The 27,713-nt window shown below is 45.1% G+C and overlaps 2 protein-coding genes across 41 annotated transcripts in view; both read right to left on the bottom strand.

Annotated features, from left to right (window-relative positions):
• MADD (MAP kinase activating death domain) overlaps positions 1-7,421 on the bottom strand; it is a 72,471-nt gene extending 65,050 nt beyond the window's left edge. For all 36 annotated transcript variants that reach the window (XM_039551977.1, XM_039551979.1, XM_039552001.1 and 33 more), the window contains exon 1: positions 7,350-7,421. The gene's annotated coding sequence lies outside the window, so the exon portion shown is untranslated. The remainder of the gene's footprint in view (positions 1-7,349) is intronic.
• Positions 7,422-10,312: 2,891 nt separating this feature from the next.
• NR1H3 (nuclear receptor subfamily 1 group H member 3) overlaps positions 10,313-27,713 on the bottom strand; it is a 31,778-nt gene continuing 14,377 nt past the window's right edge. For all 5 annotated transcript variants that reach the window (XM_039553137.1, XM_039553140.1, XM_039553138.1 and 2 more), the window contains exons 2-9: positions 24,145-24,388; positions 20,621-20,887; positions 16,138-16,346; positions 15,718-15,897; positions 15,189-15,288; positions 13,564-13,677; positions 12,664-12,758; positions 10,313-12,268 (exon numbers count right to left, since the gene is read on the bottom strand). In XM_039553137.1, coding sequence (XP_039409071.1) covers positions 12,122-12,268; positions 12,664-12,758; positions 13,564-13,677; positions 15,189-15,288; positions 15,718-15,897; positions 16,138-16,346; positions 20,621-20,887; positions 24,145-24,262 — 1,230 coding nt within the window. In that variant the 5' untranslated portion in view covers positions 24,263-24,388 and the 3' untranslated portion in view covers positions 10,313-12,121. The remainder of the gene's footprint in view (positions 12,269-12,663; positions 12,759-13,563; positions 13,678-15,188; positions 15,289-15,717; positions 15,898-16,137; positions 16,347-20,620; positions 20,888-24,144; positions 24,389-27,713) is intronic.

Below are 27,713 nucleotides of genomic sequence, written 5' to 3'. Positions count from 1 at the left end.
TTAGTCCACAAACAGGAGTATCATGCCACACAGATGGGAACCTTTTTGCAGCATCACGGATTCAGGTTCCCAGTTGCTATAGTGACAGATTTTCCCGTCCTTGCCATATGTCAGCCCTTCAGTGTTGCTTCCTCTCTCCTCCCTGCTTCAGCCAAATGCTTGGCTAAAGCAGCCTGCTGTACATGCAAGATCACGCAGTCACCACACATGCACATGCTGTGAAAACAGACCCACAGGTAATCTGATTCAGATCAATCACCATAGCAACCCAATCTTTTAGTACCTAGATTTTAGCCTGTTGGGTATATTTATAGAGCAGCTGCAGTGCTCCACCCCCTCTGCTCCACCACCAAAGCTCCCAGCACTGCCCACACTACAAACAAGCTTCAGCCAGACACAAGGACTGCCTGGAGTCAGCGCTGAAACAGAGCCCTCCTGGCACCTGCAGGCCCCAGGCCAGATGACAGCACAGTATCTGCAACATGCTAAACGCCTTCCAGTCCGTGAGGTTTCCCGTATCCACGAGTACTACAAATATCAGAAGCCATTCTTGCCCGTGGGAAGCCGAGTACCAACCACAGCTGACAAAATCCGCCTATCCAGGTACCCACAGGATGCTTCCACAGACACACAGTGCATGCACAAAAAGAACGTGCAGAGTGTGCTAATGCAAATTCGCAATCCTAGCAGGAACTTGCAGGCAGCAGCAAAGGCAAAGGAGTGGTTCCAGCAGCACCTGCCTCACAGAGGCAGAGCTGCACCCACCAGGAGGTACCTGAAAGCCATGCAGAAAAATCAAGACCAGGGCTTGAATGAGCAACAAGAGATAAGCAACTGAGGGAGAACAGTATGCAAATACTGTAATCCATTTTATTCCATTACACTCTTGGGGAAAACCATCAACAACAAACTAATGCAGGAAAAGCACACATTTTTATAGTACTCCACTTCCTAATAGGAAGGAGATGACAGATTTTAGTCTCAGCCACAGGACATTTCACATACTTCAATTAAGGTTAAAGACCTTATTCTCCTCCCCTCCTTTACTGTGTGGAATAGCTCTCGTGATCCTCCCGGGGCAGGATCCTTGTGCAGGGCACACAGAGCACCGCTCACTATAGAATCACAGAACAAATTCTGGCATAAAAACCCTCTGCCAATCTGGCCAGTTCTCCTGCTCTACACTGTTTGAATTTAAATTCATCTCTTATTCAAAAATAATCTCCAGAGATTTGCATGAGAGAACAGTAACACAGGGCCAAGTCTTTTCAAGTATGTCCTTTTTTGCCCCTCCTTGTGAAACATCATCATCACCACAAAATACGAGAGCCTTCTCATTCTCTCTGCCTCATCAGCTTTTCCCTGATCCTCAAATCTGCAGTCATACACTGTGCAAGGAAGTGCAAGGGGGAAGGAAGGACAAACCAAAACCCACACAATGCCCCCAAACCGAACTAGCCTCACACCTCCTGCAACCACTACAGCATTACATTCTTCTCCAAACCAGAACTGCTTTAGGCTTGAGCTTTGAGCTGAGAAACATTAGTGCTGCTTCTGAGTGCAGTCTAGACCCCAGCACCCACAAGATGCTTCCATTCCCAGCCCTTTGCCCAGTTCCCATTTGAGCAGTAGGCCACGGTTCCCACAATGCAGGCATCGAGAAGGTTTTCTTCAAAAAACCAAATAGTGCAAATGTACAGCCATAAAAAAAATAACAAGAAAACAACAAAGCATGTGACATTTGAGAGAACTGCTGGATGCAGCTTCAACTGCTAAATTATTCAGTGCTCTCCCTTGCCACGGCGCCTCCCCCAGCCACGGTAAGCAGCTCTGGGCCAGGAGACATCACTCATGGCACCACCACCACCAGATACAGGCACATTTGACTCTTTCCTGGAAATGGGTCACACAGACAAATGGGACCCCAACAATAAATTACATCCATTTGTAAGACAGAAGAGGGGGAATGCTCACAACCAATGTGGAAACACTAAAACATTGTTCAGGATAATGCGAACCAGAAATTAAAGTACTTGAAACAATCCAGTCATTTGGCTGTTGTTAGCGTCTCAGAACTCAGAGCCTCACATCTGTTTTGCCTTGTATTAGAAACACACAGCCTGTCTCCCCATGTGTGCCACCTGCTTGTTATTCCTTCCCTCTACACACCTTCCCCTTCTCTTTGTCAACACTGTGGGAGATCAGGAATTCCTACTCTCAAACCGATCCTACAATTAATTTTGGTGATAAATCATAGTACCAGCTGGTCAAAACAGAAAGAAAATAAAGGAGACAAGCCCATTTTCTCGCTCTCTGGGGTGTGAGAAGCATGAGTTTGGCAGACTCACCCACATGTAAACATCGGGGCGAAGCAAGCTCAGAGTGAAGAAGGGACAGCAACCGCCTCAAGCAACTGTTGTAGCCAGCAAATGACAGAGCAGGGGCTCCCGAGAGGACCTTCTAGACACGGGCAGTCACCAGGGCAAAGGAAGGAGGGAAAACACCACCCTGCTGGGTATGTCTTAAGACTACTAACAAGAGAGAAGGGAGAAACCAGGTGGCCTGGAGGACAGAAGAAGCGTGCCCAGCTCGTGGCTCCAGCAGAGCAGTTTAACTGTTTATCAAGAGGAAATAGACACGGCAGCAGAGTGGCTCAGCGCTTGTGGGTGCAACAAATTTTGGTGGATACTGCTTGTGATTCTTAATTATCTGTATCACAAAAAGCACTCCTCTCCGCCCACTAGCTGATGACATGGAAACGGGCAGAGGTGCAACTCCTCATCTCCTGTCACAAGGGCCTTTCCAGAGCAAGTACAAGATACCCAGGCAAGCAGAGATCCAGGGAAGCTGGTGTCTAAGCTACAGGCAAGAAGGCAATCAAAAAAGTTTTACACTGACATTGGGAAATTCAGTTAGAATATAATGGGAAGCAGGACACAACCCAGGCACTGATCTTGCAGATGTGACAAAGTAACAGGATATGAAAAAAAAGGCTGCTCTGCTCAAAAGACAACACACAGTTCCTGGATGTCATCAGATAACAAATTTGACAGTAACATTATCTTTGTCCCCTGTATAAAAAAACGAATGTTAATTCCCTGATTCTCACAACTGTTTAGAGATTAGTTACAAACAAAACAAAAAGGAGGTATCTGACACACATTACTAGATACATCAAAGGCAACAGGATGACCAGCTCTGTTTCGAGGGATGCTGCTGCTTTGAAGTAGTGAAGGCTGTGTAAGAAACAGAAAACCATAAAACCTTGTTCCTTGCTGCTACGCTGATGCATTATTTCTCACAGCAACCCAGAAACACAAGAGCCTCTCATTTAACTGCAGTGTCTGGGATCACAGCCATGAGAACTGCCTCAGCTTAAGTAATTTAGGCATATGCAAGCAGCACTTCTTACTTTTAAATCCCTGCAAGGGTCCTGCTAGTAGCAGTGATCTAAAGTGAACACAACCTCTCACGATTCAGTGGTTTCTGGGCACCAACAGGCACAGCCTCCCCATCTGGGAGTTCCCCAGTGTAAAGATATTTCAGAGCTCCTGGCAGCACATGGGTCACTTCATCAGTTGGCTTGGCTTGGGTTTTCAGCTGGTTATTCTAGTTCCAAGACAAAAATCAGGAGCATATTTGTCAATAATCAACAGTAATTTCCATGGCGTTTTGACAGGTTTAAGGAGATCCAGTGACAGAGAACCTAATTGTTCTAAAATTATTTTTTAGCTCAAACAACAGAGCAAAGACCAGCTGAATTATACACGTTCAGTTACAGAGAGTGAATGTCAATGTAAGTTTTTCATAGCTCTCAAGGTAGAGAAGGAAAAGCAGCAAAGCATTCTGTCTTTAAAAGAAATATCACAAATTTTCCACAGATTAACAGATTATCCCACTAAAATACATACCTTTCTAATTGATGCCTCATGATGCTCGTTTTTATTTCACTTTGTGTCTTATTAGGTCACTGAAAATGCTTTTACTTCATCAAAATTTATATCTTGAAATAGATGAAAGCTGTTTAAACTGGGGACATGATATTAATCTTGCATATAAAGCTCTTTCATTCTTTTTTTCTAAATCCTTTCCTCATTGCTGCAAATCCCTAATCAGAAGCTGTATCTGTATTTTCTACTAGTGCACTGAACAACTACATCAACTGCCTGGAAATTTAATGCAGTATAGCTTAAATGCAGGCACAACAGGCCCAAGGGACATTTCAGGAATTCATCTGGGTTGTAACATATGCATTGCCTATCTCCGATTCCTTCCTAATGGAAAGTAAGTGAACCATTCACCTCTGTACTAAGTTTTAACATAAAAGTATCAATTACCATCTTGTGACTATGGTGGCAAATCCAGTTAAAAAATGACCGTGTGAAATGACAGGGAAGATACCGTATTTTACACCATTTGTTATCCCCTCTCACATACTAAATCTCTACCAATTTTTTCCCCCTCACAAAAAAAGAAAGCCATTCCTCTAACAAATGTATCTGGAAAGGAGTATCAGAGAAAACCTATTAGCTGGAATGCTGTAAATTAAAACCTTTGAAGAAATTTATTCTCTTAGAATTTAGCAGTACTTGTGACTTTCTAATTTAACACTCACAATTCTCATAAATATTTGGTTTTTCAACTGGCTCATCACAGAATATATTAAACAGACCAGACTGAACATCTTGATAGAGGCATGCCTAGTATATCCTGTCTATACAGAACCTGAGTATTCTATATGGCTTGAGGTGAGAGGGAAAAAGCTATAAATTATGAGCCTCTATGCCCCTGATGCCAAGGCAGATAAAGTCAAAGCCAACACTAATTTAATTCAGGAAGATTATATGAACAAGTGTTTTAGTAAGGCCTGAAATGCACTGATGCCTCTACCATTTCTACTGAACCCTCAGTCCTGATGCTCTAAAACCTAAAAAGCTACTTTGGCTTGGTGGGCAAGGATTAGTGTTAAAAATCCTTGAAACTTTTACTGCTCTGACCCCCAAATCCTTCTGAAACAGACAGAAGTTGGACTCAATACTCTCAGGCACACGGTGTGGCTCTTGGGGATGGTCTTGTGAAGGGCCAGGAGTTGGACTCAAGTGATCCTTGTGGGTACCTTCCAACTCAGCACATTCTGTGATTCACTATATGCACACCCTGTCTGCTTTCAAAAGAGTTGCAGAATGGTATCATGGTTGAAGAAGAGGTTTGCCCTCTAGTATATTTATGCTTTTCCATAAAAACCTTAAACTCAAAGACCTTTTTTTTTTTTTTTTGGTCAGTTTCTACACAGCCTTTGGTTCACCACCATTCATGGCTTTGGCACGTAACACACACCCTGCAACTGTCTCTTGGCCATGCTACGCATTTTGTGTGGACAATGTTTTCTTTCAGTGAGGATACTGTTTTCCTGTTCTGCCCATCCAGTAAAACAGAATTGTTCTAAAAGCAGTAATGCTGCAGAAAACAGTGCAGTAGGACTCTGAAGCTTACAGCTTGAAACCTGTTAATTTGATAAGAACACAAGAGTCCAGACTTGTGATACAACTGCAGCACCACTGGACAAGCAGGTACAAGGTCTTTTAGTGAGCACAAGGCTGTATTACTGTCCAAACAAAAGCATTCTAGAGACTTGCTGATGATTTTGCATTCTATTAAACACACAGTAAGATACTTAACAAGTGTGCATTTAATTCCAGTGTCTATTAAATTGTTTTCAAACTCTGTGCATTTTCTAGCTATACAACAGTAAGACAAAAATAGTGTTTTATAGCTGGAATGATCTATCAGTTCAGTGTTACATAACATGCTATGAGGGGATGACCAGATTAGATCCTGTAAAAACTGCATTTTAGCTATGTTGGATGTGAAGTGCTCTCTCGGATGTGTCAGGACTGCAGCTCTTCATTAGTGCTGAAAACAGCAAGTACTTCTTGTGCCCAATCCAAAACAGTTCCCTAGGTTCAAACAGTATGAAGTCCAAAAATAGAGACACTTCCCAAATAACCTATATTTGGATGACTTTGGTTTGATTATGTGACCGTCAGGACACCACAATACATCTTCCCTCCCCTTGCTTGTGTCTACAAGTAGCATCCTTTTTGCAGATAAGCAATGGTGCAAGGAGCACAGCAAGGACACTTGAGAGCCCACCAACAGAAATGCTGACCCAGAGTCACACTGGATGTAGAGAAAATGGCTGGCTGTTCTAGGGAGAGCACAACATATTGCCAGATCACAGTTCTACCTCGTCTCCATGGGGCTTCAAATTTATAATGTATATTATTTTGCGTATGACTGAAAACAGTGTGCTATATGGGAGAGCTCAGGGGAAAAACGGAGAGAAGACGGGAAACAAATCCGTTTCCTTCCAAGCTCATCATTTCTCGAAACACTTCTTTATCGTGACTCCACACGAACGTTCAGTGACACAGACCAAGCTTTCTTCCCCTCCTCCGCCTGACAATTAAAGCGAGCAACACAACAAGGTGGTGACACCCATTTCTGAGGGGGAAATGCTCTTGATTTATAGCCGACTTCATAAGAAATTGCCCAGTATAAAGTGGATTTCCTATTCTATTGTCTTGCGGAGTAACAGGATCTGCTGTTTACAAACCAAAGAGTAAAAGCACCTTTCCAGTCACATTACCGCAGCAAGCTCTTCATAAGGCTGCACACCTCACCCTTTCCAAGGGGATCTTGGCCCTGCGCCGCCCTTCTCCCTTCCTTCACTATCCTGTCTGCTTCCTCCCGGTAGAGAGCGAGGAAAAGCCGCCGGGAGGCCCGGGACCGAGGGCGCCGGCCCCGCGCTCACACCTCCGCCTCCGGCCGAGCCCCCTCCCCGGCCGGCCACGCCGCCATTCCCGAAGCCGGTCAGTCCCGCCTGGAAACCCGCAAGCGACCCCGCAGGGGCTGCTGCCGCTCCCTCGCGGGGACGGCTCCGACAGCGGCCGGCTGAGCCCCGCTGCCACAGCGGGACATCGCGGCCCCGCCCGCCACCGGCGCCCCGGGACGATGGAGCCGAGCCCGGCCGGCACCGCTCCCCGCAACGGCGAGCCACCATCTCTGCCCGCCGCTGGCCGTGACCTTGCGGAAGGGCTCACCGCTCCCGAGCATCACCACCGCGCCCGGCTGGGCGGCTGCGGCAGCGCTCAGGGGGGGCCCCCGCCGCCAGCTGTCCGGGTGCGGGTCACCGCAGGCAGCGCCGCCGGCCGCGCTCCGCGCTCCCCAGCCCGACCCACACGTAGGGTCGGCGGGGCAGGGTCCGCTTTTGACATGTGCACGCACCCGGCCGCCTGCGGCACCGGCACCGGGCAGCGGGCCCCGGCCGGCCGGCCCGCCCCGCTCACCTGCGCCGCTGCCGCCGCCGCCGCTCTGCGCCGCCCGCCCAGTTCCGCATCGAGCGCCAGCGGCGGCGCGCGCCACCGCCGCCCGCAGGGGGGCAGCGAGGGCGGGCGGAGCGAACCACTCGCAGCCGGGGCGGGGGGAGCCGCCTCGCCAGCCGCCCGCAGGGGGCGCTGCAGCCGGGGAGGGGCGGACGGCGGGCGCGGAGGCGGAGGCGGGACGGTCAGGGAGCGGGGACGGCCAGGGAGCGGGGAGGCAGGCGGGACGGTCAGGGAGCGGGGACGGCCAGGGAGCGGGGACGGCCAGGGAGCGGGGAGGCAGGCGGGACGGTCAGGGAGCGGGGACGGCCAGGGAGCGGGGAGGCAGGCGGGACGGTCAGGGAGCGGGGACGGCCAGGGAGCGGGGAGGCAGGCGGGACGGTCAGGGAGCGGGGAGGCCGAGGCGGGACGGTCAGGGAGCGGGGAGGCAGACGGGACGTCGGGGAGGGAAGCAGCCCTCCTGGGCGGGCTGCCGCGAGAGAACCGGGAACATTCCAGGTGCTTTCAGACCTCGTCCTGGCGAGCAGCAGCTAAAGCCTCGCAGCAAAGCGCGGCTCCACACGGACGAGGACGCGCCGCCTTGCAGCGAGGAGAGAGTGTGCTGTGTACTTTCACCCTCTGTATTGAGCTACATACTTGCTGATTTGCTACTAGCTTCGTAAGATTACAAGAGAATTCGGTTATTAAAAGCTTGAGATACAGCTTTTTTTAATTCCTTCCAAGCTCCTAAAAACCCGTACGCTGCACAAACAAATCCATTTATTAATAAAACCCAAACTACCAAAATAAACCCAAAACACAACCAAAAGCACCACAAGTAACACACAATTTTGATATATATGGGGTGCAAAATGGAGAAACACTATTTGATATTCCCCATCTATACTTTCCCCACTCTAGAGGAATTGGGTTTCCAGAAATACACCCACCTTTTCTCCCTCCCCGTTGATCTGAATGGATCATGAGCAAATACAGCTGTTGAGTAAGGGTCCAGCCAACCAGGAACACCTCCCAAGATTGTAACTCAAGCACCCCAAGATTTCTCCAGTGGCCAAATCAGCAAAATTAATTTGAAATAGGTCAGGTAGAGAGACTTAGAGCAGCAGGACTGTCTCAGGCCTAGATAGAATTTTGTAAACATAAAAGTACAAAGGGTCACCAATCTCAAGGAAGGTTCTTCCCACACACCTGCTTACTTGAGCTCCATGGGCTAACCTGGGAAGCTTCTAAAAGACAAAAAATAATTCTGTACTGATTTGCACGTCCAAAAAAAAGTGAGAACCTGAAGATGTAAACAAGGAGATTGCATTTGACTACATGATAATGAAAAGGGATGCACAAGGCAGAATGTGCTGTTTTAGGCTGGTAGAGTTAATTTCCTTCCCAGTGGCTGGCACAGGGCTGTGTTTAGGATCTGTGCTGAACCCAGGGTTGATAACAGAAGTGTTTTTGTTACTGCTGAGCAGGGCTTACACGGACCAAAGGCCCTTTCTGCTTTTCATGCTGCCTTGGTGGTGAGAAAGTTGGGGGTGCATGGGAGGTTGGGAAGAGACACAGCCAGGACAGGTGACCCCAGCTGACCAAAGGGATATTCCAGACCATGGGGCATCATGCTCAATATGTAAGGGGGGGGAAGAAGGAGGAAGAGGGGGATGTTTAGAGCAGTGGTGTTTGTCTTCCCAAGTAAAAACTACATGTGGTAAGGCACCGCTCTCCTGGTGATGGCTGAACACCTGCTTTTCCATGGGAAACAGTGAATTAATTCCTTGTTTTACTTTGCCTGTGTGCACAGCTTTTGCTTTCTCTATTAAACTGTCTTTATCTCAACCCACGAGTTTTCTGGCTTTTACCCTTCTGATTCTCTCCCCAGTCCTGCTGGTGGGGAGTGAGCAAGTGATTGTGTGGGGCTTGGTAGCTGTCTGGGTTTAAACCACAGAGGCAAGGAAAATCACTGTTTTCACCACTGCCAGCCGCAGCAATGTTATAGGTTGTACCTTGAGAATCCCTCAAATTTACATGCAGTTTTTCTCTTCAAATTAAGGAGATGCAGCTCAAAATAAAGAATGTAAAGCTAGAAGTTAAACAGCAGCTCTTCTGTTGACAACCTCATTGTTTAGCAAATCCCTCAAAAGCAGGGCCCAGCCCATCCTCTAATCCACACAGCACTGATGAGCTCTTCAGCTCTGCTCATTAGTCCCCATCTCATACCTCACTGCAGTCTCCTATAAGCCTATTCCTATCCCTTCTTCCTCTGGGCTTAGTAGATTCCAATTTAAATTTTGTACTCCAGAGTAACGCAAAGGCTCCAGCAGAATAGTCTGTGGTGTGGAGCCTTGCTAGATTGACCATCACTTTCCCATTGAGGCAGGAGATCATCAAGCACTTAGGTAGCAGCTAATGCTGGACAGCTCTCTGCTTTCCCCTAGCCTGCTGCTCTCTTTGAGGCAATGCACATGTTCAACTGTTCCTGGTGTTTCTCCTAGGAATACATCAGAAATGAGCAGCATATCAGGAGTCAGGTAAGGTCCTACTGAAATCCACTTGACAGCCAGGGGCACACTGGACTCCTCTTTCAATTCTGGTGAGCCACAGAATGCAGAAAATGGAGTAGAGCACATACGATAAAAGGGTTACATTCTGAATGTAGCTGTACAAATGGAGTTGAGGTGTATATGCATAATGCATGGTCTTCCTGATGCACACTTAATCCACTTCACCTATATGCCACCTCTGGCACACAGCAAGGTGCATACTGAGCTACAAATCTCATACTGAAGACCAAAAGAAACTGCCTGCGGTTGCGCTGCTATTTCTTTCTCATCAATTCTTGCTTCTCCCCAACACATACACTCATCATTTCTTATCAGCTTTGAGTTTGTTACAGCAAGAACTTATTCCACCCTCCTCCAGTCTCATGACAGCACATCAGAGAATGTCAAAATCCTGTATTAGGCTTTATTCTTTTATATAAACATTAACATTTCTCAAACAGATTAGTTAAAAATACAGATTTAAACAAGAATTTTTGCAATTGCAATGAGTTATAAAAAACAACAGATTATTTTACAGATTGTTACAAGTGCTTTACAAAGGTGCAGAGTGAAGGCCAGTGGCAGGGGACCAACCTCAAGTGCAAAATGGACACAATACCCTCACCACGGGCATAGCGCTCAGATACACAGCCAAAAAAAAACAACAAACAAACCAAAAAACAGACAAACAAAAAAACCCCGAGCCATGTGAACCTATGCTCTTGGGATGCTCACCGGGCAAGCAAACATAGACCCCTATGACAGAGAAGACTCATGAGACCAAGCTACCAGGATACTTAAGGTTACATCTCTGAGATCAGCCATAAGATGTTCTTTCTTGGAAAATAAGGAACATGTTCTGTAACAGTATATTTCTCTTCTGTCAGACAAAATATTGCTGTAAATCCTAGAATACTTATGGATGCGGATACTTAAAACTTGGGCCATAAATCCAGTGTGGATTTCACAATGCCCAAAGTGAAGAAAGGATACAAGACCCAAGCGTCCTTCTGAAGCAGTTGGCACTCCTCATACAGGAGGGACCTCCATATCCCGTGATCATCACTGAAACCTTGAGCAAGTACCTTGGAAGGACTTTGGCAAAAGGAAGACGATGCAAGTAGATCTGATTACACCCAATATTCCTGCAGCCCGTGATCTGAGAGTTGTACAGCCCACAGCTTGTGCAATGCCCACATATTTCACTAAATGCAGTGTGTCCTCTCTCCTTGGTTGATACATCTTCACACCCACCTTGGAACACATACCACATGCTCCAGATTCTTGGAAGTGTTTGAGATCCTTCCACCACACCTACCTTACCTAGGTACCAGTCCTCCCCACCTATCTTTCTTCTATTCCACCCCTAAAGATAAAATCTATGTCCTGATTTGTTTTGAACTAAAGTTGTCCAGCTGTTAGCAAATCAAAGGTAAATTGAGCTGAGAACCACCATGAGATAAAACCGTGATGCATTACATTAAAAAAATCCACTACTTTATGCCTGACATCTTTTTGATATACAATGTTCCCTACCCAGAGGACCTCCTTGTTAGACAAAGGGCACTACACATTACAGGAATCCTTTTTCCAAAGGAGGGCCAGAATAAAGGGCAGCTCTAGAGATGAAGTCTCATAATAAAGAAATAAAAGCTACTTCTCTTGGAATCATTTTAAAGGGCAGCACATTCAAGAGATTTTATTTATAGGAAACCCAGTGAAACCCCTAGAACATCCACACTGACTTCCCTGAGCTCCTCAGATCCAGGTACACTGGGGACCCTGCAGAAGCCTTTTGAGCTGGGTGACTCTCAACAGAGAGCTTTTGGCAAGTTCCTGCAAATTCATTTTCATAATCAGCGAGAAGAGGATCAATGGGCAAACCCTCAGCATATGCTTAGAGAAGAGAAAGACTCTGAAGAAAAAGGAGTTGGGGGGCAGGGGGAAAGGTCTTCATTTCTACCGTTTTTGAATGTTTCACGTTATTCCTTTGGGGTACGGGCACTACATCGAAACCAACCCCTCCATCAGCTGATCTACCCCAGCTGCCTCCTGCAGAGTCTCATGACAACACTGAAACCCCAGGCTCATCAATCCCTGCATGCCCAGCCCAGGGTTCAGTGCTTTGGAGAGGGGAGGCTGGCTTCTCGTTAGCGAAGGCTGGGAGATGGCATTATGTCAGCATGTCAGCGCCCTGGGAGCATGCAGTCACTCATGCACATCCCAGATTTCTGAGAGCAGGGGCGGGAGCTTCTTGTCCTGCAGCCGAAGGGCAAACACCTGTTCAGAGTGGACACTGCTCAGTGTCCGAAGACTGACCAGCTTCATTAACATCCGTGGAAACATCAAGCGATCCTGCAGGGGCAAACAGACAACTGTTAGTAAATTCACCTAAAACTTTGTTTAAAAAAAAATTACTACAACTGATTATGTACTGTAACCACAATCCTTACTTCCTCTAAACCCAGCATCCTCCAAGAGGATGCAGTGTGAAAGAACACAAGTAGTACATCATGTCCCAAAACTCCAGACTTTCCATGCTGGCTAAACTACGGAACATGATACAGGAGAGCAGATTGTGACAGCTCACAAATCCTGCATTTACAGCTGCTATCAAAGAGCCCAGAAGGGACAAGCGTGACAGTACAAGCAGCAAGAGACCAGTTACAGACAGTACTGCAGGAACTCTGCCTGCATAAACACAAAATCTGCTGGCATCGTCACCGGCGATGTTCTGGTCAGGCACTCACATTTGGTCTGTTGATGCAAATGTAAGAATGAAGCGCTTCCACATAGGTGTGCTGCAGCCTCTCCACCAGGGACTGGTCCTGCACATTCGGTCGGTCTGCCACAAAGCAGGTTAGAAGTAAGCAGATTAGACATAAGCAGATTGCCACAGGCAGCTTCACTGGATTTAACATCTCTGTCTAACCCTACTTCCTCCTGTGGTCTCTTCCAAAAACTTCATCTCAGATTTACCCAACTGGGAGATACAGCCATGACACTGTGGCAGCTACGTCAGTTGCCTGTAACTGTTCTTTCTCAGTGAGGCCTACTGCACACGGGGAGCCCGATCTGACTCCTACAGAGGTGGCAGGTTAGAGGGACCAAACACACTTACGTAGTGCTGTTTGGGCTCATCTTCCTGTCCCAGAAAAAATGAGAAGCTGCCTATTCGAGAGCAAATGGGAAAGTCTCTCTCATAGCTGAGCCAGTTAGAAAACAGGAACAAACAGTCATTAATCAGGTCACAAGACAGAAGAGTAGAGGTGGCTTCTTGGCAAAGCCCTGTCCTGGCCTGGAGCGATACTGCCTCTTGTCCAGAGGCCCACTAGATGTCGCTCATGCTGTGGGACCGGCATTACACCAGAGAGGTGCCAAGGACATTAAGGGGGCAATAAAACAGCAATTTCCAAATGAGGAAGATAAACACTGGCTGATTTTTCTACACACTTCTCCAACAGTGAGGAATTCGATTTCCTCCAGAAGTTGCACTAGAAAATTCAGAATATAATTAATAATATGCTCCCTTTATCACTAGACTCTACACATGCTCTATTACTCATTTTCTGCTTTTAACATTCCTTCCCTCTAGTTTCTTTGCCCTCTGACTCACTGCTGCAGCTCTTCAGATCTTCCTGGCTTTTTACCTGCAGAGAAAATGTTGATGGCAATTAAAAGTGCGTATTCAGCATCATTAAGCTGTAGCTCATTCATTCCCTTTGAGAACTCAAAGATGGGGTTAATGAACTCAAACTGCAGACCTACAACAAACAGAAGAGAACAAGGTGAGGCAGTAGCAATTGTCTCCCCTCTCTCCCCCTTCCTTTCACAGAAAAGGCCACCAGAAATCCACTGCAATACACCAGGGAGTGGGGAGGACGCACAGGCAGGGACAAACCCTTACATTATGCTCCAATGAATCTTCCCTTTACATCCACTACTGGTGAGCACCAATAATAGTGGCTGAACTGTTATAACATTCTAACTGTAAAATCACACTATTTCTGGGTTTTCCTAAAGCCTTAAATGCCCCACAGCCCATTACTGGGCAACAGCTAAAGGAACAAAACACCAGCTAAGTCCATCAAAATGTCAGAAAGTCATAAGCACAACATCTGTACTGTCCACTCTCATAGCATCACCTCCTTCACACCCAGTAGCCTGCACACTTCAAAGTCCCATGCTTAAGGTTCATATGAAGTATGTATGAGCTGAAAATATCCGGTTCCAAGAACTCTGAACGATGCCATTTCCTTCAGCTCAAAGAACTGGGAGACCTGAGGCAGAGCCTGACCTAGGCTTCCAATCACCTCATTTGATAAATGCAGTTAGACAGAAATGCACTGGTATTTATTGCCATAACAGAGACCACTGTCAAACCAGGTCTCTTTGTGCTATGTAATCACGCTGAAAACTTCAGGCCTTTCGTCCAAAATAGCATCCAAGTTTCTAATTTCCTGCATTACAACTGCATCAGAGAAGGAGGAACAGAATGGAGGGAATCTTTCTGGCTCCCTGCTGTTTGCCTTTCTAATAACCTGAAGAAAAGGCTACCAGGAAAAGTGTCAAAAAGAAAAGTTGTATATAAAAGCCATCTCAAGCATAAATGGTTAAATAGCTACTCAAGGAATAAAATAAAATCAGCTGAAGCACAGCTTAAGTCTTGTTTTTAGAAATGCTAAAGATACACACTTCTTGTTACTTCATCTGAAATTACAGACACTCATAGGCCCTGGAAAAATAAAAGACTTCAGACATCACAACACCACAGGCTACCATATATTAGAATGATAAAATATCTAAAGCAGTCTGTGGGGATCCTCAGTGCACAGTACAGACTTCGTATCAACTGAAATGTAATCACAGTAACGTCATCACTCCAAGTGATCCGGATTAGCAAGTGATGCACTTGCAAAGGAGAGAAGACTGTGGTTTGAATTGGTATGATCTGACAACTCTACCACCACATCACATCTCTACAAGCAAGGAAGTTCACACCAACTGTTAGTCCTAGGTGGACACCTGCAGCAATATTTTCATGCTTTAAGAGTCCAGATTTTCCCAAGCAAATTGACACCTAGAAAAAGACATGAACTGAGCTAGTATCATATGTTAAAAGCAAAAAAAAAATGGTTTGTGGGGCTATTGGTTTGGTCCTGTTCTAAACCTCTTACCTGACCACCCAAACTATTTCCAGCTGCCCACATTAAAAAGGAAAATATGTAAGAACACAAGACACTGGAGAGGAAGAAACACCTGTCTAATGGACCACCTGCTTTGGCGAAGTCATCCCGATTATAGCTCAGGTCCTTAAGAAAGGTGATGCTCTCAATCTCTGGATTGTAGCGCCGAGATGTCTCCAACAACATCACCTGAGGACATACACTTGATTTGAAAACAGCAAGAAATGTTACAACATCAATAATTTGCTGACTGTTGAAGCATCTTTGACAAAAAAAAAAGAAAACAAACACAAAACCACTCCAGTTTCTCTCAGAGTGCTTAAAAATTCCAGGGTAAAGTCTGCTGCCATCCTTTGTGGTGTCTGCTTCTGCGAAATGGGAAACTCCTGCTTACCACTACCAAGGCACTTGCCTCACTCTCTTCCTGTATAACCAGACACTGCAGCATATAACCAGGCATCTTGCCAATATAACCTCAGTATATTGCAGTAACAGTCCCATAGCTGAGGTCCTTCAGTCTGCTATCCTCAAAAAAGGGATGGAACTAGTTCTCTAGGTGGTTACTGCCAAATTCTTTCATCTCTGCTACTATGTACTGTGGTCAAGTCAAACCCTCACCTCTATGGTAGATGTCTTCAGTAAAGCAATCTGATCTTCCCTGGTGAGCTCCAGGAAGCCAGGTAATTGCTTGGCAAAGTCCACAATCTCTTGCACAGAGATAATTGCAAGTTCTGTAAAGTGAGCAAAACGCTGCTGCCTTGCTTCACGGTTATTTGGATCAGGAATCTGGGGCCATGGCTGTGGGAATGGGAAGAGACAGCATATATTTGTGAAAGATGGAGCCAAAGATGAAAGATAGATGAAGAGAACAAAGGAAGCAAATGACAGCTTCAAACATGATTCTTTGCTATTATTTTCAGAGCTTTAGCCCACAAATGCAATGCCTAAAGTAACTCTGTTCTCCCAGATGTTTTACCTAAAACAAGACTCCCCAAACTTCACTTTTTCTTATTTTGGATACACTGGTAGAGTTTTTACCGTCACTTTGAGCCTGTCTGTGAAGGAGCGCTGGTTGCACTGCTGCTGAGCAGCCACAAGCTTTTTTATCATGCTCAGCTGTTCCGGCGTCAGTTTGTGGGAAGGGCTTGGCGGATTTGGAGGGTTTGGACGCACCACAACTGTCCGAGCCTGATCGTCTTCCTGCTTCTTCAGTTTCTTCAGTCGGATCTGTTCTTCAGACAGAACATCTAAAGCAGGAATAGCCCATGATCAATCACAGGAAGACAATGGAAACCACACTGAACACAGGATAACGTGCTGTGGATGGAGAGGCAGAGATCACAGCTGCCTGTACCAGGCATAGCACAGTGTACACAACACAGCCAACAGTGATACTTGTTTCCCCCTCTATGCCCTACTTCAAGTTGTTCCATTGCCTTTCTTCAAATCATACTGTCATGTGAAGTGTTCATAAAAGGCAGAAGCTCCCCTCATGATGCCCTGCAGATCTCAGAAAAACAACAGTGACTTTCCCCAAAAAGCAATTCCCTAAAATGTCAGGTGCTCCCTTCATATGCCATGGTGTGTCCACTGTATTTTATATTATCCTACTGTTATGTCTTTTCTCAGTATTTTTAATTTAACAGCTTGTGTAATTTCACCCTCTTCAAAAGTCAGACTCCATCCTGGGTGGAGTTTGAGAGTGAAAGGATAATTTGCTATACAGGCCATCTGCAGCAAACTCTAGAGCAGTAACATACCCCAAGATGAATAGTGGAAGAATAGCTTTGCACAAAATGTACTGAGGACCAACGGCAGGTCCTTCAGGAATAGGATTGAAAGTGTCTCCTTCAGTTGTTAAGTCAAAGGGGAGATGTTACGTGGGTGTAACATTGTAAGGAACAGAACAACTCAAAGACATCTGCTCTACTGAGGGCTGATGGGGTCCCTCTGTCAGAGAAAGGGAAGTGCATCTTTTCTTGTAGGCTTGCCAAGCTGTGAAGAAGGATTTAAACTAAAGGTGCCTAGGGACAGGAACCTCAATCCATCCCTCTCCTACCAGTTTGATGCCAGGGCCAGCAAGAGATGCCCAGAGCCTGGAGAGGGTATGCAGGTCAGCAGGAGAGCTCCTGAAGAGCAGCACAATGGAATTCCTGCCACTCCATCCAGTAAGTCAGGTTCATCAGGAGTCCAACTTAAATTCCTTTATGCAAATGCATGTAGCAGAGGGAGTAAACACGAGGAGTTAGAGACACGCACACACCTGCAGGGCTGTAATCATATTGGCATCACAGAGACATGGTGAAATGAATCCTATAACTGGGGTGTTGGAATGGTAGGATACAGGCTCTTCAGGAAGGAAAGGCAGGGGAGACAAGGAGAGGGTGTCACTCTCTATGCCAGTGACCAGCTGGAGTGCATGGAGCTCTGCCCGGGATGGATGAGGAGCTGAACAAGAGCTTATGAGCCAGGATTAAAGGGAGGACAGGGACAGGTGACATTACAGAGGGGGTCTAATGTTACAAGCCACCCAACCAAGAAGACCAAGCAGAGGAGGCCCTCTATCAACAGAAAAGAGCAGCCTCACATTCACAAGTCCTGATCCTTATAGGACACTTCAACCATTCCAATATCTGTAGGAGGGACAACACAGCAGGGAATAAGCAGTCCAGGAGGCTCCTGGAATGTGTTGATGGTAACTGTCTTCTGCAAGTGACAGAGGAGCCAACAAGGAGAGATGCTATGCCAGACCTTATTGTCACCAACGGGGGAGGACCTGGTGGGAAAGGTTAAGCTCAAGGGCAGCCTGGGCTGCAGTGATCATGAAATGGTGAATTTCAAGATCCTTGGAGCAGCAGGGAGGGTGCACAGCAAGTTCACTGGCCTGGACTTCAGGAGAGCAGACTCTGGCCTCTTCAGGGATCTGCTTGGTAGAGTACTATCAGATAAAGTGCAGGAGGGAAGAGGGGCCCAAGAAATCTGGTTAATATTCAAGGATCACCTCCACCAAGCTCAGGAGCAATGTATCCTTGTCTCTAAATTAGAACAGCATGGATTTGATGGAAGGATCACTTGGAGGATAGAAGATTGGTTGGATGGTCACACTCAAAGAGTTGTGGCCCACGGCTCAATGTCCAAGTGGAGACCAGTGATGAGTGGTGTTCCCCAGGGGTTGGTATTTGGACCGGCACTGTTTAACACCTTTGTTAAGGTGCACAGTGGGACTGAGCGCACCCTCAGCAAGGCTGCTGACAGCACCAGGCTCTGTGCTGTGATTGACACGCTGGAGGGAAGGGAAGCAGAAAAGGAACTGATTGGAAAAAAAACCCCTCTGTATCTTCAAGAACAAAGATAAATAAAGCTCGACTTTACAAACAAGACTTTAAAAGTGCTGAAAGATTCTTTGGCCATTTTTTTAATGCACAGATAACACAGAAAACAGAGGAGGTTGGAATGAGGAGGGGGTTAGTCTCTTCTGCCATGCCCACAGTGAGAGAACAAGAAGAAAAGGCCTTAAACTGAGACAAGGGAGATTCGGATTAGGTATTAAAAAAGAATTTGCCTTGTTAGGACATGCATTGGAACAAGTTGCCCATGAAGGTGATGGAGTCACCATCCCTGGAGGTGTCTAAGAGACATCTGGATCTATGCTGGGCAATACGGTTTAGTGGTTTAAGGGTTACAGTGGTACTTCTGGGTAGACATTTGGACTTGATGATCTTGAAAGATCTCTTCAAACCTTGATGATTCTATAGCTGCTACACAGAGAAGCAGGCCCTAAAATTGAACAACTATATAACTGCACTTCTTAAAAGAATCATGTTAGACAAGAACTGAAGAGCTACTATACAACAGCATTCTTGGGATTGGAAGGATAGACAAAGAACATAACACAGTCAAGCTGAGAGTAATACTCAGAGAGTAATTCCTGACTTCCAACAGGGAGGATGTGTGCACAGGTACATGCGCCATGCACAAAACTTATAATTCTAACAGCAAAAGTGTTCAATATAATTACTAAAATAAGGGGGATCTGTAAGATTAGAGAATACTACTTACAGTGTCAGCTTAAGGAGGGAAGTAATTGATCCAAGTGATTACAGTCCCTCCTCTTGGGATTCAGATACAAGAAAAAAAATTTATCTGGTAACATGTTACTTGGCCATTAATGAATCTTGAAAACTGCCTAAGTGCAAGCTCCTACACCATGCTAAATTCAAAGCAATCTAACTTACTTGGTTTGCCAGGAAGGAATTATTTAACCTCGTGGTTCACACTGGCTTAAGAACAATAAACTGGCCATGAATAACTTCAGTCTGGGAATTAGAAGAATGTTTCCAGCAATTACTAGGGGAAGTTCTGGAATGACCTTTCAAGTGAAACAGCTGGAGGAAAAAGCCCTCAGTTTCTGTCAAAACTAACAAGGCAAATTTGCAGTGGGGATTACAGCGTCGACAAGAATTGCCAAGTTCTTGATAATAACACCAAGATTCCTTTTGACCTAATTTTCCTGAGCTGTCTTGAACACAAAACAATGACTAAATGCAGAAACATACTGAGGCTCTGTATCTACCTGCAACAAAGAGAAGCAAAGTGAACAAGCGGTCTTAACTGCATTGCTTTTCAAATACATCTGTTTCGTTGCTCTTGGGAACAGGGCAATGGGGTAAAGACAGCATACATAATGTTGACACAAACCAGTGAGATAAAGATACTGATGTGCTGTGTTTCATGCTGAAAAACTGAACAGCATGTCTCCTAGCTCATTGGGACTTAATTTTTGCAGAATTATAAGATGTTTTGCAGAATTATAAATGTTTCTGAAATATCTGCTGTTTCTAGTTGTTCTGGGTGCTGGGTGTCAGAAAAGAAGACTTCACACAGACCTAACATTAACTGAGCATTCATTCAGCCAGTCTTGAGGAGCAAAGGGATGAAACCTGGATGCCTTGGCCGAGGAGGGCTGTTCCTGATATGCGAGCAGAAATACTGGTGAATATTCAGAAACAGCAGCCTTATGGCTTGTGTGAGAAAAATAGCAGAGTTCACTAAAGGGAGCAATGAGATCAGCTCATGCACAAACACAGCTGCAGTACTGTGGTGCTGCCCTTGACCTCTTTTGCAAGCTCACAGTAGGAAGCAAAGAAAAGTGCCTGTTGTTCAGGGAGCACGGTGACCAATCTTAAGAGTCCTGATCACAAGCCTGACTTTACTGACACACTTTACAGCATCCTGAAGAACATGTGAATCTTTCCTCTACTGGCATATTCCACAAGTTCTTACAAGGAATAAAGCAGGGCTGGGGCTCTCAGCACACCAGTGGTGTTCCACTAATAGCCTCACCTCCCCACGTGATCCCTGTTGAGCTCTCAGTGACTTCCCACGCACATTCCAGCATACAGCCTGCATGGCTTCCATGTCCCCCCGTCCCCAAGCACTCGCACTGCTCCCTGCCTCACAGCCACGGTCCCCACAGCCCTCCTGTCCCATCCCACCCCCAGCGGCCCGTGCCTGCACTCACACTGCTCCCGCATGCCGGCCTCCTGGCACTTGCGCAGCCGGCACTCCTGGCACTTGCGGCGCATGTACATGTCCATCTCGCACTTGCCGCCGTTCTTGCAGACGTACTGCGCGCCCTTGATGACGCTGCGGCGGAAGAAGCCCTTGCAGCCTTCGCAGCTCAGCACGTTGTAGTGGAAGCCAGAGGCCTTGTCCCCACACACACTGCACACTTCGTTTCCCAGCATCTTAGGGGCTGGGCCCTTCTTCCGCTTCAAGGGGGGATTTTCTACCGAAATGAACGGTAGCGAGGAAAAAAACAAAAGAAAAGAAAACCCACAGACATGAAGGAAGGGTGGTGTTGGCAGCTGACTGTCCCATTCCTGACAATAACCACAACCCACTATCTCTCAAGCACATGGATGAAAATATCAAGTCGCCCTTTTCACACACACCCCTTCTGGGCAAGCAAGTCTTCTACAACGAACTTACTGACATAATCCACAAGGTTTCACCTCAACTATATAAACAAATATAGCTTCACACTTGTTCTCCTCCAAAACAGTGAAAGAGCCAAAACATGCTCAGGCCAAGGGTTCTTCTGCACTTGCCAATTACAGTTAAGTTACCAATGTGAGAAAAACCTACAAAAAAGTTGAGCTGAAATCCAAGATTGCGCAGAGAGTGAATTTCTTCAGAACTTACCTCCAGTTCTCTTACTTTTATTCTCTGCCATACTCATGCACAAGAATAAGGAAAAATGTTTCCTCAATTCAATAGTGACAGAAAGCCAGTGCTGAAACTGTGACCCTACGAAAACCAGACTGAGCAGACGACCCCTGTTACTGGAACATTTGGGGAAGCTGTCGAGACAGAAGACAGCAGTTTGTGAAGTTAGGGGTAATAAGCAGACAAGCAGTACACTTCACAAGCTCTGAGCCTCTGGAACCCTGAAGCCATCATTTCCTCTTCAAGAAGAGTGCTCCCCACCCCTAAAACCAAAACACTCTCATAGTGACAGTTCATTTACTAAAGCTTATTGTATCTCAAACATGGGGCCTTCACTACTGCTTCACATTTCAGATGGTCTCATGCAGCAGGATCCTAATTCTTCCTACATCATTCTGACAGATCTTAATCTTATCAGTGGCTCTGCATTCTGAAAACATCTTTGGTCTGCTCCAACACATCTCACCTTAAGCATTCCAGCCAAATGCTTGCTGATATTACATGTGCATTCCCTCCCTATTAGCCCTCTCTCTTTTCCATCCGTTTAATTCTAGCTGTGTTGACATATGATACTCTACACAGCTCATAGTGCAGGTATCTGTATGTCAGATATTACAGATTCTTCTATGGCAGCTGTTACAAAGATTACAACCAGCATGTTTTGGTAAGTCTCCAAATTATATTTAGATATGTCCGGAAAGCCTTTACACTGGAGTTAATGCTTAGTTTGAAGGACAAGGCTACTGCATTTCTTGACCAGCATCAGGGTTACAGTTGCATTGATGCCTTATCCAACTACCTAAAAACAGAGGCCAGCTGAAATTAAGAGAATAAAAAGCAGTTATATTTATTGAAGGGCCTTCAGGTACATTTAGGGCAGACAAAGGCCCCCCAGGGGCTACACTCAAAAATGGACGACAGGTCACGGGTTTTCATACTTTTGTCAGTTTGGTCCATTTGCATATCAGGGATTAATATTCCACTTACAGCTTCAGGTAATGAAGTAATTTACCCCAAGTTTGCTCTCCCCCCCTCACTTTTGTTTACATTTCTTGGGGCCTGAGACAGTAAGGTGTCCTTGATTCCCAGACCTAGAGAGGAACTGTTCCGTCTGACCAAGAAGGGAGAACAGTAGCTAACGCTCTATATGGAGTTTAGAGTTATACACTAAAGAATTGCAGGATCACAAATATATGAAAAATATAAAACCTAAAATCCTAAGGCATCAGCATGTCTCATTTTTGTACTTACTGTACTAATGCTTCTATCCTTACTCATGTTTACATCCCCTATTCTGCTCAAGTTCCTGAAATGGTAACCAGTTTTAGGTCAGTCTCAGAAATTATTACCGGTGTTCCTCACTGCAAGTTTTCAGCCGTAAGTATCTTGGTGTTGATTTTCAATCCCACTGACTTTACAGAGGCCTGGAGGTCACTCATTTTGGCCTGCACTTCTCATTGCAGATTGGACAGCAAGAAAATGTCATCAGAAAGGTTAAATTTCTGATATTCCCTCTTGTTCAACTCTTGTTCAACTTTCTCTTCACACAATAAATTACCAAGTAAAGATTATGCAATGCCTACAGTTATTTCTACAGTTACTTCAGATTGCTCAGTATAAACACATGTAATGGCAGACTAACTGGTACGACAACTTTGCTGAAGCCTCAAGGGATGTTCATATGCTTCTGAGAAATAGCAGAGTAATCCAACAACTTCCACAGATAAATCTGTCCATCTTTTGTATTTCTTAGCTGTCTTTAAGACATTACATAAACATCTTCTTTATCTTTTCTATGACTGCTTTATTGAGACAGATAGGCTTGTTCTTTGATCTATGCAAATTATTTTCCATCTCTGAGCATGAAGCATTTTAGTAGTAGAGATTATTATTTTTATTTTCTGTAGTCAGATAACACAGAAATAACGTAAGATGTATAAACTATGAATGCCACCTCTGAACCTTTAGCTCTCATTAGGGTCTTCCTTCCTTGGTAGATACCTTATTTAATAAATATGTTCCACATTTTGTGGCTTTTTTCCTTACATTTTCATGAGGAAACAATCAATGTATTTCTTTTCAGGTCCTCAAATCCATTTAAAGTACTTTTATTGGGTAACCTCATATCACCTTTTAACTACTCTCTTTGTTTCTACTCCACTGATGAGTCCTCATTCAATGTTCAGATTATCTCTTTGTTTTAGATCAAGATTGCTCATTGCCCCACTGCTGAGCAAATACATTAATTTGCCATATTTTCATTAAGATGATGACCCTATGCACTTGTGCTTTCCTTTTTTTTCCTGTTACCTGTCCAGAGATGTTATACTGTCTTCTTACAGTTTGAAAGTGTAGGATTGTGGCCATAAGCAGCAGCTTTAATTACAAAATCTCAGTTCTGTATCTGATACTCTTAATCCTCAGTCAACATAAGAAACAGAGAAACTCCTACTGCCTTCCCATTACATGAATCTGCAAAACCCTACCATTTCTTTGTACCACCTACCCTTGTTGGATTGTCACCTGTAGTAAAGATTTATTGTTCAGCAGCTTTTGATAAGGCTAAAAAAAAAAAAAAAATTTACTGCCACAGACCTATCCTCTGGAAGGTCAAATAAGCAAAATATTCACCACATTTATCAGTTAGATAAGCCCAGTCTTCAGCTATCAATAACTGACTCTATTCTTAGACATCATATCTGAGTGCTTCAAGCACTGTAGGACTTGTCCTAAATTTTGCCAAGTATCAATTCTGCTTGCAACTGAAAGAATGAATAGCCCTTATCTTGCATGGATTTAGTAAGGATTTTTGCATACCTGCATGCTCAGGGGGGTTCTCTGAGCCAGGGAAGAGCGGAAGCCCTTCCTCCTCCATCTCAAATACACTTGCCACCCTCTTCCCATGATCCTGTGTGCTGAGTTGAGTGGGACCCATGGAGGCCACACAGGAAGGGCTCGCTATAATCTCATTGCTGCAGCATTGTTTCTGCCAAGCAAGGGGCCACAGGCATCTATCTTCAAAGGCCTTAGTTTCTCTCTTCTACTGAAAGTCAGGAAGTACCTGTGGAAAAAACAAACAGATGCAAAAGAGGTAAGAGTTCAGCTACTGAGACTATTAACTTCCAAAATCTGTTACAAGCTGTATCACAAGCAAGCTTCAAGATTTTGTTTCCGTAATTAGCTTTGTTTTATCAATGTTTATACTCTTGAAACACAGTATTTTAACAAACTGTGGTAAAAGGTACAAGACAAGCATATCCAGGTGCAAAACTATTCTTTCATTGCCAACAGATTTATCAAAGCAGGACAAGTCTTCATTACTGCTAACACTAAAAGTGCATTTCATCCCTGATCTGTCCAAGTGTGTAAGAGGGAAATTCCTGGCATTATAACCAGTGGCCTTTGTTAAAGCTCTCAGTAACAAATAGCTCAGTGCTGCCAGCTGCCCTGAATTTTGGTGCAAGTGTTGCAGAGCATATAAACAATTGGAAAAGAGATTTTTCATATAATTATTTAGCAGACTACAAAACATCAGATTTCCCTCTTACTATCAGTAGCCAAAGACTGTGACAAAGGTTGATGATGCATCAAAAATAAGGATGACAAATCCTCCCCTCACCTACAGTAAGAAATTGAAAGCCAACATCCTATCTATGGGAAATGGCAATGATACCATTCTCAGGAAATGGATTCACCAGCCTTCTCAGGACACCCTTTTTTGGAATGTGGAAACCATACGGAAAAGCATCGTCATTTTACAGTCCTGACTCCACTACAGAACCTGAAACTGGAAAGCAAATCCAACCACTTTTTTCCAAAAAGCCCCACCTGCACAGAAAAAGACCCAACTTGATCACACAGATTCAGTGAAACTGATGCAAATTTTTCATGTAAACACTTCCTAATCTGATTGAACATCAGTTGATCTAAACTCAGTGATTTACCAATGCAAGCTAAAGAGATTAACTGATTTAAAAAGCAGCTGCGTGAAAGGCCTGTACCAGTCTGAGTGACTGAGCTCAGGACTGGAAGCCTATCAGTCCTGAAAGACAGGTGACAGAAAGCTCTGAAGCAGCCCAGATACAAGAGCATCAGGCAAGCAGGGGCATGCCTCACACACTCTAGTGCTGACCACAAAGAGGCAGAGAACCACTGTCCCAGGTCCCTTCTTTCCTCCTGGATATTTGGACCAGATCACGCAACTTTTCTTAAGATGTCAGAAACAAAGATGAAAGCAATGCTTCCACACACTAATCCCCTCCCAGTACTCTGAAACAGGCATCAAGTATAAAAACAAGTCACACTGTCAGGCCTGCTGAGCTCCTGTCATCTCCAATTACACTGTGGATGCAGGTGTTAAAATCCACAGGGCACATTAATTCACGTGACCGTTGTAAACACAGCCTCAGTCTCCATCAGGAATTCAAAGCTCCCTTCCCTGAGGGAGCAGGAGAAACAGAATATCTAGGATAAAAGGAGGGACAAGCAAATATGAAACTTAAAACTACAGACAGAAAGAAGTCCTACTATGGGAGACTACAACCTAACCAATGTGATTTGCAACCAATTCAAAGAAACTCGTGGTCCTCAAAGGAACAATGTGGCTACCACAACCAACTTTTTTTAAAAAAGTCTCCCCAGGAAATCTTGCAGAATCTGAAAACCTTGTGCAAGCAGCATAGAGCATCAGATGGAGATGAGAACTTTAGTGTAACAAATCAAAAGCCAACTTCTGTTCCTAGTCCTATGTAAGCTCCTCACCGATGCCGATACAGGTTTCTCTGGACATGTTTGGGCATGAAACAAGAAAGCTAAGCGTAAGCCTCTGCATCTCCACATTCCTTCAAACCACGCAAAAGACTCACTCAAAGATTAATTATTGTGCAGAATGAATCACCAGCAGCACTACTGCAGCAATTTTTGATCCCCTGGCTGAGGGATTGAGTGATAGTGCTCAGGCCCAGGCCCTCAGTTCAGTGACCCATTCTTAGTGCATCCCAGCCACAACTGAAACTTATTCCAGAAAACAAGAGGAGGGTACAGTCTGATGGGATTTCAAAACTGTGTGATCTGCACAACAATGACTGACATTGCAAGAGTGAAACCTGCTTTCAGCAAGACATCTGGAGCCCAAAGGGGAGTGTCTGAGAGACTGCAAGCTACCAAGAGGGAGGGGAATATAAATCCACGTGCACATCCAGGACATGACAACTGATAAGCCGCTATCTGTGCTGTAGAATTACCCAATGTGTTCCTGTTTCATGCACCAGCCTCCAACCTTCCCAAAAGAAGAATGGGCCAGATAGAAAAGATTACTTGTCTTCTGTACTGGTAAGACAGAGCGTTTTTGGGGTTTTTGTGCAGGTGCAGTAACAGTTGCAGGCTGTGGAAAACTGACATGAACAGCAGCACTCTGGTGCTAGGTAAAGAAGCCTAAAGAGCATTTTCCTCACATGCACACAAGTGAGAGGCTGTACAACTAGGCCTGAGACTTAGTTTTCACAGAAATGCATGAGGATTGTTTTTACACGACTAAAAATCTTGTCTACTTTTGTACTAATAATCACATTATTAGAGATTCACACCTTCCAATTTGCACCACCACTTCAACCAAAAATGCAGAAAGGTGATGGAAGCCATAACTGCAAGAGGGAACACTGTCTTGACACAGTCTGCTGTGCTGCCTCCCACTGTCTGTTTCAGCTCCTTCAGTTTTAGAAACCAGGACTGGCCATGTGACAAAAGATGAAGCAATCACTTCTCTCTAATGCAGCATCCTGAACAGAGTAACCTGGTGAGCAGACATACATGAGGAAACATGTAGAGACGAAAGGCTGATGGAAACAAATTTCTGCCAGCCCTTGCCACCCATGTCTCAAATACGACGCTGAACACTTCTGAAATGTGTTGCCATCAGCTTCACCCTACTCCATTTCTTCCATCTCCCCTTCTTTCCTGAGGCAACAGAACAACTCAGATGATCTCCAGGTCAGCACTCTTACAACAAGGCACTGCTTTTTTCAGAGACTAAAGGCTCTTGCACCTCATGCTAAATGCCAGAAACATTCATCTCTTCCTCCAGCAACAGTCTCATCCCACTCCCTCAGTTGAGTCCTCTTCTAAGTCAGCTGAAGCACTTACATATTCTTCTGGAGGACTTTGATCTGACCTGTCATCAACAGACTAAACTACAGAATATACCAAACTATTGTGCCACATTCACTGAGGACAAGTAAAGGAGATACCATTGGGCAGCACAGCTCATAAAGAAACCAAATGAGCCAGATGCAGTTACTGCGACACTTCTGCTAGACAGTGCTGTCTTCTCCCTTGTATTCCTACTTTGGTGCTTTCTGTGAGGAGTTTAAGGATCAGGCACCAGACCA

The sequence above is a fragment of the Corvus cornix genome, chromosome 5, assembly GCF_000738735.6.
Source record: "Corvus cornix cornix isolate S_Up_H32 chromosome 5, ASM73873v5, whole genome shotgun sequence".
Classification (NCBI taxonomy): Eukaryota; Metazoa; Chordata; class Aves; order Passeriformes; family Corvidae; genus Corvus; species Corvus cornix.
This window is presented reverse-complemented; position numbering and strand designations above follow the sequence as displayed.